This window comes from Phoca vitulina, unplaced genomic scaffold, assembly GCF_004348235.1.
Source record: "Phoca vitulina isolate PV1807 unplaced genomic scaffold, GSC_HSeal_1.0 scaffold30, whole genome shotgun sequence".
NCBI lineage: Eukaryota > Metazoa > Chordata > Mammalia > Carnivora > Phocidae > Phoca > Phoca vitulina.
In genome coordinates this window covers 19530437-19542531 of record NW_022589733.1, presented here as the reverse complement: position 1 = coordinate 19542531, position 12095 = coordinate 19530437, and the positions used below count along the sequence as shown (strand labels likewise).

The 12095-nt window shown below is 38.1% G+C and overlaps 2 protein-coding genes across 2 annotated transcripts in view; both read right to left on the bottom strand.

Annotated features, from left to right (window-relative positions):
• The window catches only part of SNTB2 (syntrophin beta 2), a 99026-nt gene that overhangs the window by 27417 nt on the left and 59514 nt on the right, over positions 1–12095 (bottom strand). The window contains exon 3 of the mRNA XM_032424122.1: positions 9512–9722. Coding sequence (XP_032280013.1) covers positions 9512–9722 — 211 coding nt within the window. The remainder of the gene's footprint in view (positions 1–9511; positions 9723–12095) is intronic.
• On the bottom strand, positions 4810–5360 carry LOC116644516 (60S ribosomal protein L35a-like). Its single transcript, XM_032424123.1, has one exon. The coding sequence runs from the start codon at positions 5197–5199 to the stop codon at positions 4867–4869; it is 333 nt and encodes a 110-aa protein (XP_032280014.1). The 5' UTR covers positions 5200–5360; the 3' UTR covers positions 4810–4866.

Below are 12095 nucleotides of genomic sequence, written 5' to 3'. Positions count from 1 at the left end.
GTCAGAAGGTCAACCGTAGCCTAATGCTGTCACATTGCCTGCGCCATTCACCTCACTTCATCTCACATCATCATAAAAATCACTAATATAGTACAATAAGATATTTGAAAGAGAAAGAGACCACATTTACATAATGTTTATTACAGTAAATTGTTATAATTGTTCTATTTTATTGTTAGCTGTTGTTACTGTTGTTAATCTCTTACTGTGCCTAATTTATAAGTTAAATTTTATCGCATGTATGTATGAGAGGAAAAAACAGTATATATAACATTCGGTACTATCTGTGGTTTCAGGCATCAACTGGGGGTCTTGAAACATATCCTCCATGCATAAGGGGACTACTATAATGTAAAATCTATCTTCCCAAGAGGTTAAAATGGCAATCTGACTTTTTTTTCTTTTCTTAAAGATACGGAGAGAGGGAGGAGGTCTTGGCTTTTCTAATCAATATTCAACTGCCTAAAAATACTGAAACAACTTCATTTATATGGAAGATTTTCAGTAAATACACCTCATGCCAAAAGAAATGCTTACCTATAGTGAACAGATTATATAATCTATAATTATTTTGACCACTTTCATACTCAAAGAATAAATAATCTTATAGTTAGAAAAAGCTTTGGCATTTACTGAATTCAACCTTTATCAAATACATAAGCTCATTATAATACCTCTGAGAAATGTATCCAGTCTTGCTTGAACACCTTATTCCAACAGTGGCATCTGATTTGGATAACCCAAACAACTACTTCAAAAAAGTAAAAATTGGGCGCCTGGGTGGCTCAGTTGGTTAAGCAACTGCCTTCGGCTCGGGTCGTGATCCTGGAGTCTCGGGATCGAGTCCCACATCGGGCTCCCTGCTCAGCACGGAGTCTGCTTCTCCCTCTGACCTTCCTCCCTCTCATGCTCTCTGTCTCTCATTCTCTCTCTCGCAAATAAATAAAATCTTAAAAAAATAAAAAATTTAAAAAAATTTAAAAAAAGTAAAAATCAAGATTATTTTAGAAATAGTACATTGAGGGACACCTGGCTGGCTCAGTCAGTTAAGCATCCGCCTTCGGCTCAGGTCATGATCCCAGGGTCCTGGGATCGAGTCCTGCATCAGGCTCCTTGCTCAGGGGGGAGCCTGTTTCTCCCTCTGCCTGCTCTGACTGCCGCTCTCCCTGCTTGTGTTCTCTCTCTCTGACAAATAAATAAATAAATAAAATCTTTAAAAAAAAAATAGAAATAGTACGTTGAATTAGTTCAGTAGTACTATTTTTTAAAGAGATTAAACTTTTTTACTTAGTATTATTTCCCAACTCTGAGCTTGTGTTCTTGGACAATATTTTAAAATTAGTAATTTGTTTGCTTGCTTTTTGTATGCATATAGATATACACAAGAAAATTACTGAGCATCTACTTTATACATGGCATTAGGCTAAGTTCTCTGGGGGCAATAAAGATTTGGGAAAAAATGTGCTCCCTCTTGCAAGAGCTCAAAACTGACTGGAGGAAACACCACATAAATATAGTCCATCACATATTGTGATGAATTGGTGGCTTTGTTTTTCTCCTTTCTACTTGTCTTTATGTAGCATAAACCAAACTAATTTCACTTTAAAAGTTTAACAACTCTCATATATTGCTGGTGGGAATCTAAATTAGTTCAACCCTGATGGAAGGCAATTTGGCAATATTTATCAAAATTACAAATGCACATGCCCTTGTGGTTCTTTAAAAATATGTCCACAAATTCTTTACTACTCTTCCCTTTAAGAGGTGGAGCCCTTGGTGTAGAGTGGACTTAGTAACTTGCTGCTGATGAAAATACAGTAGAAGAGACTAGATCATAAAAGGCACTGAGGCTTCTAGCTTGTTCTTTCTCTCAGATCAGTTCCTCTGGGGAAAACCAGTAGCCATGTCTTAAGGACACTTAGGCAGCCCTGTACCAAGGTCTGCATGGCAAGAAACTGAGGCCTCCTGCCGACAGTGAATGAATCATGCTGGAAGTGGATGGCCCAACCTCAGTCAAGCCCTCCAAACGACTGCCCCCTGGCACACAGCTTGACTGCAATTTCACGAGGGGTCCCAAGCCCGAACCATCCAGCTACACCACTGCCGTATTTCTGATCTTCAGAAACTATGTGAGATAAATATTTGTTATTTTAAGGCCACTAAGTTTTGGAGTCATTTGTCATATAGCGATAGATAACTAACACACCCTTGGACCCAGCACCTCTGGGGACTTATCCTCCAGGTACAGAAATACCTCCTACTCTCTAAACTCTCAATATCCAAATATAGTAACTGCTACATCAGTTACATTTTGATAAATCCCTTACTACCCAAAGTTTTAGTACTCACCCCCAGAAACTTAAGAACCAAATATATTGAGATAATACGGGTTCCCTTGTTATCTGATCTATCTGAACTTGGAAACCAAAGAGTTTGGATAGCACACGTGTGGAAGAACAAATTACAAGGTTATTCACTGTACCATCCTTTATAAGGGCAAAAGATTTTAACAGCAAAACTGGGAGGAGTGCTTATTTAATTGTGGCCACACAATGGAAACCCATACAGTTGTAAAAAAAAAAAAAATGCTCTCTCTGCATTAATATAGAAAGATCTCCAGAATATATTGTTTAATGAAAACAAGAAGAAGGTATAAAGTAGTATGCATAATATGCTGTCTTCTTTTATAAGAGAGAAAAAGAAGAATATGGGTTATTTGCTTTTATTTTCATAAAGAAACTCTCAAAAGATTTGCTAGAAAGGAGTGAAAGTGATTACCTCTCTGGGGAAAAGGAGTGGGAACTGGGTGGATGGGGGACAGAAAGGAGAGTAAGATTTTTCACCAACTAACTTTTTTTTTTTAAGATTTATTTATTTGACACAGAGAAAGAGCACAAGCAGAGGGAGCAGCAGGCAGAGGGAGAAGCAGGCTCCCCACTGAGCAGGGAGCCCGATGTGGGGCTCAATCCCAGGACCCTGGGATCATGACCTGAGCTGAAGGCACACACTTAACCAACTAAGCCACCCAGGTGCCCCACCTATTAACTTTTTATTCTGACCTGTGAACCACATGAATGAATGTATTACCTTTTATTTTTTATTTTTATTTTTTTAAAGATTTTATTTATTTATTTGACAGAGAGAGACACAGCGAGAGAGGGAACACAAGCAGGGGGAGTGGGAGAGGGAGAAGCAGGCTCCCTGTGGAGCAGGTAGCCCGATGCGGGGCTCGATCCCAGGACACTGAGATCATGACCTGAGCCGAAGGCAGACGCTTAACAACTGAGCCACCCAGGTGCCCCGAATGTATTACCTTTTAAAATCATGAAGATTTCTAACATTGCTGAAAACACAGCACAATTACCACTCAGTTGAGTTTTTCAAGCAGCATATAAAAATTTAGAAACAATGAATTTATACAACTCAACACCCAAAAAACAAATAATCCAATTAAAAACTGGACAGAACGGGCACCTGGGTGGCTCAGTCGTTAAGTGTCTGCCTTCGGCTCAGGTCATGATCCCAGGGTCCTGGGATCGAGCTCCGCATCGGGCTTCCTCCTCCGCGGGAAGCCTGCTTATCCCTCTCCCACTCCCCCTGCTTGTGTTCCTGCTTTCACTATCTTTCTCTCTGTCAAATAAATAAATAAAATCTTTAAAAAAAATTTTTTTTAAATAAAAAAATAAAAACTGGACAGAAGACATGAACAAACATTTCTACAAAGAAGACATCCAGATCGCCAATAGACACAAAAAGATACTCAACATCACTCATCACCAGGAAAATGCAAATCAAAACTACAATGATCTATCACCTCACACCTGTCAGAATGGCTACAATAAAAAAATACAAGAAACAACAGGTGTTGACGAGGATGTGAAGAGAAAAGAACCCTCTTACACTGTTGGTGGGAATGCAAACTGGTGTAGTCACTGTGGAAAACAGTATGGAGGTTCCTCAAAAAATTAAAAATGGAACTACCCTAAAATCCAGTAATCAAACTACAGGGTATTTACCCAAAGAATACAAAAATACTAATTTGAAAGGATATATGCAACCCTTTGCTTATAGCAGCATTTTTTACAATAGCTAAACTGTGAAAGCAGCCCAAGTGTCCATCGATAGATGATTGAATACAGAAGATGTGGTATAGGGGCGCCTGACTGGCTCAGTCAGTGGAGCATGTGACTCCTGATCTCCGAGGGTTCTAAGTCTGAGCCCCATGTTGGGTGTAGAGATTACTTAAAAATAAAATCTTAAAAAAAAAAAAAGATGTGGTATATACACACACACACAATGGAGTATGATTCAGCCATAAAAAGAATGAAATCTTGCCATTTGCAGCAACATGGATGGAACTGAAGTATAATGCTAAGTGAAATAAGTCAGTCAGAGAAAGACAAATACCATATGATTTCACTCATATGTGGAATATATGGAATTTAAGAAATAAAACAAATGAACAAAGGAAAGAGGCAAACCAAGAAACAAACTTTTTTTCCTGAGGATAAAAAGTGCAATTTATTTTTTTAAGATTCTATTTTAATTCCAGTTAGTTAACATAGTGTTACATTAGTTTCAGGTGTAAAATATAATCATTCAACAATTCCAGACATCACCTGGTGCTCATCACAAGTGCACTCCTTAATCCCCATCACCCATTCAACCCAGCCCTCCACCCATCTCCCCTCTGGTAACCATCAGTTTGTTCTCTATAGTTAAGAGTGTGTTTCTTGATTTGTTTCTGTCTCTCTTATATTTTCCCTTTGCTTGTTTGTTTTTTTGTTTGTTTGTTTGTTTCTTAAATTCTTTTTTTTTTTTTTTACAAGAGAACAAATCTACACCTTTATTTACTTTTCATTAAATTTAAATCCTTGAGGGGTACAGCATCACACGGATTCTGTGGCCAATGGCTTTAGCAGGAAGGTTGCTTCGAAATTTGGCACGAACCATGCCACTGTTTCCATGAGCACGAGTTACTTTTCCCCAGATTACTCTGGTTTTGTTTGGTTTGCCACCAGGAGTCACTGTGTTGTTCTTTGCTTTGTACACATAAGCACATCTCCTGCCTAGATAGAATTCCGTTTCATCTCGAGCATAAACACCTTCGATTTTAAGAAGAGCTGTGTGCTCCCTCTGGTTCCGGAGACCCCGCTTATAGCCAGCAAAAATGGCCTTGGACCACAGCCTTCCAGACATTATTTGGCGTTATAGGAGTCCTGTTCCCAGCAGGCCTCCACAGACTCCAAGATGGCGGAAAAAGCTGTTTCTTAAATTCTACATATGAGTGAAATCATATGGTATTTTTCTCTGACTTATTTCACTTAGCATCTTATTGTCTAGCCCCATCTATACTGTTGCAAATATCAAGATGTCATTCTTTTTTATGGTTGAATAATATTCTATTGTGTATATATACCACATCTTCTTTATCCATTCATCAGTCATTGGACACTCGGGCTGCTTTCGTATCTTGGCTCTTGTAAATAATGTTGCAATAAACATAAGGGTGCATGTAACCTTTCAAATTAGTGTTCTTATATTCTTTGGGTAAATACCCAGTACTGTGATTGCTGGATCATAAGGTAGTTCTATTTTTAATTTTATGAGGAATCTACATACTATTTTCCACAGTGGTTACACCAATTTGCATTCCCACCAACGGTGCACAAGGGTTTCTTTTTCTCCACATCCTCCCAACACTTGTTTCTTGTGTTTTGGGGGGCAGTTGAGCTGTATAAGTTCTTTATATATTTTGGCTAACCCTTTATCGAATATGTCATTTGCAAATATCTTCTCCCATTCAGCAGGCTGCCTTTTAGTTTTGTTGATTGTTTCTTTTGCTGTGCAGAAGTTTATTTAGATGAAGTCCCAATAATTTATTTTTGCTTTTATTTCCCTCTCCTCAGGAGACCTATCTAGAAAGATGTTACTACAGTTGATGTCAGAGAAATCACTGCCTGTGCTCTCTTTTAGGACTTTTATGGTTTCATGTCTCACATTTAGGTCTTTTTTTTAAAAGATTTTTATTTATTTATTTGTCAGAAAGAGAGTGCTAAGCAGGGAGCCTGATGCAAGACTCCATCCCAGGACCCCGGGATCAATATCCAAGCCGAAGGCAGCCACTTAACCGACTGAGCCACCCAGGCGTCCCTCACATTCAGGTCTTTAATCAATTTTGAACTTATTTTTGTGTATGGTGCAAAAAAGTGGTCCAGTTTCATTCTTCTGCATATAGCTGTCCAGTTTTCCCAGCACCATTTGTTGTAGAGACATTCTTTTTCCCATTGGATATTCTTTCCTCCTTTGTTGAAGATTAATTGACCATATAATTGTGGGTTTACTTCTGGATTTTCTATTCTGTTCCACTGATCTATTTTTGTGTCAGTACCATATTGTTTTGATTACTACAGCTTTGTAATACAACTTGAAGTCTAGAATTGTGACACCTCCAGCTTCCCCTTTCTTTCTCAAGATTGCTTTGGCTATCCAGAGTCTTTTGCAGTTCCACACGAATTTTAGTATTCTTTTGTTCTAATTCTGTGAAAAATGCTGTTGGTATTTTGATAGGGATTGCATTAAATGTGTAGATTGTTTTGGGTAGTATAGACATTTTAATAGTATTTGTTTTTCCAAGCCACGAGCATGGTATGTCTTTCTTTGTCATCTTCAATCTCTTTCATCAGTGTTTTATAGTTTTCTGAGTACAGGTCTTTCACCTCTTTGGTTAGGTTTATTCCTAGATATCTTATTATTTTGGGTGCAATTGTAAATGGGATTTTTTTCTTAATTTCTCTTTCTGCTGCTTCATTTTTAGTGTATAGAAGTGCAGCAGATTTCTGCACACTGATTTTGTATCCTGTGGATTTTACTGAATTCACTTATGAGTTCTAGCAGTTTTTTGGTGGAGTCTTTTAGGTTTTCTATATAGAGTATCATGCCATCTGCAAATAGTGAAAGTTTTACTTCTTCCCCACCAATTCAGATCTCTTTTATTTTTGTTGTCTGATTGCTGTGGCTAGGATTTCTAGTACTATGTTAAATAAAAGTGATAAGAGTGGACATCCATTGAGTATGATGTTCCCTGTAGGTTTTTCATATCCAGCCTTTATTATGTTGAGATATGTTCCCTCTAAACCTACTTTGTCGGGGATTTTATCATGAATGGATGTTATACATTATCAAATGCTTTTTCTGCATCTATTGAAATGATCATATGGTTCTCATCCTTTCTCTTACTGACGTAATGTACCACACTGATTGATTTGTGAATCAAAGCACACTTGTAGGGGCGCCTGGGTGACTTAGTCGTTAAGCGTCTGCCTTCGGTTCAGGTCATGATCCCAGGGTCCTGGGATCGAGCCCCGCATCGGGCTCCCTGCTCCGTGGGAAGCCTGCTTCTCCTTCTCCCACTCCCCCTGCTTGTGTTCCCTCTCTCGCTGTGTCTCTCTCTGTCAAATAAATAAATAAAATCTTCAAAAAAAAAAAAAAAAAGCACACTTGTAACCCAGGAATAAATCCCACTTGATTGAGATGAATGATTTTTTTTAATGTATTTTTGAATTTGGTTTGGTAGCATTTTTTTGAGAATTTTTCATCTATGCTCATCAGGGATATTGGCCTATAGTTCTCTTTTTTAGTGGTGTCTTTATCTGGTTTTGGTATCAGGGTAATGCTGGTCTCACAGAATGAATTTGGAAGTTTTCCTTACTTTTCTCTTTTTTGGAATAGTTTAAGAATAGTTATTAATTTTCCAAGAAACAGATTCTTAACTATAGAGAACAAACTGATAGTTATCAGAAAGGAGGTGGATGGGGAATGGGTGAAATAGGTGATGGGGTTTAAAGAGTAGGCTTACCATGATAAGCACTGAGAAAAGTACAGAATTGTTGAATCACCATATCGTACACCTGAAACTACTGTAACACTGTATGTTATCTAGGCTGGAATTAAAATAAAAAACTTTGGGACGCCTGGGTGACTCAGATGGTTGGGCGTCTGCCTTTGGCTTGGGTCGTGATCCCGGGGTCCTGGGATCGAGCCCCACATCGGGCTCTGTGCTCAGCGGGAAGCCTGCTTCTCCCTCTCCCTCTGCCTACCTGTCTGCCTACTTGTGATCTCTCTCTCTCTCTCAAATAAATAAATAAAATCTTTAAAAAAAAAAATAAATAAATAAATAAAAAACTTAAAAAAAATTTAGAAACAATGATAAACATAACTAATATACTAAAACTTTCAAAGTCATAAGTGCTTATATACCATGATTCTCATTAGTTTCTTCTCTGCTTAGTTATCCTAATTGTGCTTCCTACAAATTATCATAGCGCTAATTCTGTGTTCTAATTTATTATAATTATTACTTGGAACATTTATAAAATTTCAGAGCTCAAAAGAAAATACAGATTAGTGGAGTCCAGTGTTGGTTTCCACACAATCTCCTGGTGAGTTACCAAATAAGACTGCAGACCCCACCACAGATCTATCAAATCAGAACTCTGCTGAGGTGGGGCATGGGGGAGGCCAGACCTCACAAACTCTAGTTAAAACAAAACAAAAACAAAAGAACAAAATATTCCTGGGCTGATACTGACACAATCCCTGCGCCCTTGGACACACATGAGGGAACTAGGATTCAAAGGGATGAAGGAACCTTTAAAAAGATCTAAGAGCAGTGGAAACTAGAACTACCACTTGAACACTCATCTTGGAACCCTAAGTCTAGTCTTCCTTTTTCAACTCCTGGTGCCCCAGCTGACAGTGAAGGACCCAAAAGAAAAAGGATGTACTATAATTTCATGTATACTCAAAGTTTCCCTTTTGTCAAAATGGGATTCAAACTAACTTGGATTAAGTTCTTCCTTTCCTTTTACCAATGTCTACTTAGGTTTTGTTTCTCCTCTTTTCATTTTTCAGTGGTGGAAGACAACTGTACATTTGGCTGATGGCTTGTAAAATATTTTGCATATTTTATACTTTTCCCAGAACAGGAGAGTAAGCTTTCTGTCCCTGAAACTGGCAGTAGACTAGACCAGGGGTTGTGAAGCTATGACCTATGGGCCAAATGCAGCCCAGTACCTGTTTTTGTACATAAAGTTTTATTGAAACACTGCCACACCTCTCCATTTTCATACTTACCACTGTTCTCTTGCTGCAACCGCACAGTCAAGGAGTTGTGACACTATCTGGCCCTTTGCAGAAAAAGTTTGCTGATCCTATTCTAAAATCATGAAAATTATTCTCTGTCATTAAGGACGGAGATGGTAATAAGAATCTCTTTTTAGTTATGTTGTGTTGATGACTATCATGACAGTCAGTTCTTCTGGTGGAGGTGATAATTAGCAACAAATAACTAAATGGTAGGGAGGAGAAACACAAAACCAACAAACAAAAGATCTGCAAGCTAGATATCCAGGGCCTGACTGCATGATAAATATTATAAATACATGAAATGGGGGAACCACCTTGGCTCTGAATGGTGACCAGTGAGACCTTGCCCTGCCTCTCGACCTACCTGTTCTGCCAGCCAGGCAATGTGCTTGACCTCCTTGCTGCCTCCTGCTGTCCTGGTTGCACCAAGCATGGCATTGAGTTCAGCCAGTACCTGTGGGAGGAGAGCCATTATGTTGGTGTGGAGAGCTACGAACCAGGAGTGTGCTGTGGCTGTATCCTTGCAGCGTAGGATCAGCGTGTTCCTGCTATCAGGAGAATGGAGTTCTATCAATCTGTGTGGAAAAAGAAAAAAAAAAGTAAGCTAGATCAGAAGTCATCAAACCTGCCAGAGTGTAACATACATAACTGGAAATCTATTTTAATTTTACATTCCAGAATAGAGATACTTTCTCTTAATTCCTTAGGGCCCAATTTCAGAGAAAACCACATATGGAAAGATAATCATCAGAAAGACTAACTGCTGGGTCTGCTGTTTCAGTGTGTTAATTTAATGATCTCAAATGAAGGAACCTATTGTATGGTCTATAGTAAAACACCTCACTTTGTTTTAATTTCCATGTCAAAAAAATGGAAAGCATGCTTGTTGAATGTCATAGGCACATTGTAAAGAAGGAACTGATATTTTTTTAAATACTTAGAAAATTCTGGTATAAGGTATTGCTAGGTAAATAAATCTGACTGCCAAAGAGTGAACTGAAATTTCCACCATGTGGAATAAAGAAAAAATAACTAAAGAATATGGTTCATTACGAAAATCTAAAACTTGGTTTTTAGGGCCTGGGTAGCATTATCTGATTAAATCATCCACTGAGTCATAGTAGAAAAAGAGTTAAGAGATCTTCAGTCCTATGACTGTTATTTGTTAATGCTTAACTGAGGACAACCCAAACTTCAAAAGTCACCTTTAGGAATTTGCTAAATTTCTTTACAAGTACATTAAACAAATTTCTTAGAAAGCAATTTATTGGGTGCTCTTTTCTGTTTTGGTCAAAGTTTTTGCCAAGATGAGTTTAAAAAGTGAAACAAATAAATTAACATATATACACTTCTGTGTTCTAACAGTGAACATATGTATCTTTCAAAAAGGAAAAAAGATAAAGCTCTTAGAAGTGTTTTTCATGGTAGGCTAGAAAGTGACAAACTGCCACTGACTAGGTACAGATCTTTTTATTATTCATCTTTCTGAAGACAGTTTTTGCTGCCTTGAAGCAAGGTCATGAGATCCTGCACCACCTGTGGAAGACAAGCAGTTTACATGGATACTAGCATGCCTGCCTTGAAACTTGCGCCCCTCCCTCTTGCTACTTTTCTAAACCCTTTATGATTCCAAGTATTTCAATTTGCCATATTTAGTATGGCAAACATTCACTGTCATTTCAACTCTGGTCAGTCTATCGTTTCTTAAGTAAACATTTATTGAGCACTTACTACGTGCCAGCCACAGTGAGACACTGACATTGGAGATACAGTGGTGAAAAAAATAGTCTTTACCTTCATTGGACCTATTGTCCGATGGGGAAGGCAGAAATTTAACAATTAATATAATTACAGGTTATAAAAAGTGCTCGTATAAAGGACTGTGATAACTACTATGAAGTTCTTGTCCAAAGGAAGCAAGGTGGTAGGGGCAAAGCAGGACTGCAATGGAGGCCTCTCTATCTCTGAGGCACACTTACCCAGCTAGTGTCATGCTTTGAAACAGGTTATAAACACATCTATCTCATACTTATCAACTCACCTATCTAGTCACCTACCCTCCCACTGAAATTAGTCACCTAGCTACCTGAAAGGCTAGCCACCAGTTTATCCATGTTTTATACGCCTTCAAAGTTCTAGGGCAATAGCCAAAAGGCCAAGAAATTCTAGAAAATAGCCACAACATAAAATAAGATCTGGGAACAGTCTTAAGCCCATAGAAAGCTCATATTAGTCAGAAAAAAATCTTTAGATAGTAAGTCATAAGCAATTTGAGCTATTTGCTTTTGTTTTGTTCTTCCATGCTGGGTGCAAAACCTGCTTAAGATTCTCTCTCTCTCTCTCCCTCTCTCCCCCCACAAAAAAGGTAAAAACCACCTAAATGTCCACCGATGGAATGGATAACCAAATTGTGGTATTATACCAAGAATGGAATATTATGCAGCCTTAAAAAGGAAGGAAATTCTGGCACATGCTACAACATGAGTGAATCTTGAAGACATTATGCTAAGTGAAACAAGCCAGTCACTAAAGGAGAAATATTGTATGAGTCTGCTTATATGAAGTATAGAGTATTCAAACTCATAGAAACAAAAATTAGAATGGTAGTTGCCAGGGGTTAGGAGGACAGGGGAATAGGGAGTTGTTGTTTAATGGGTATGGAGTTTTAGTTTTGCAAGATGAAAAATTTCTGGAGATTGTTGCACAAATATACTTAATACTACTTAACTATACACTTAAAAATAGTTAAGATGGTAAATTTTATGTTATGCATATTTTACCACAAATAAAAATTGTAATATAAATTAGAAATAATCTTATGGTGGGATGTAAGATGGATTACAGTAGAAAGAGATATGGCCTGGGGAAATTTAACTGGACCCAAGAAGGATGAAACTACACAGAGCTTACCAGTGGGATAGACTCTTATGCAGGAGGAATTCCTCCAT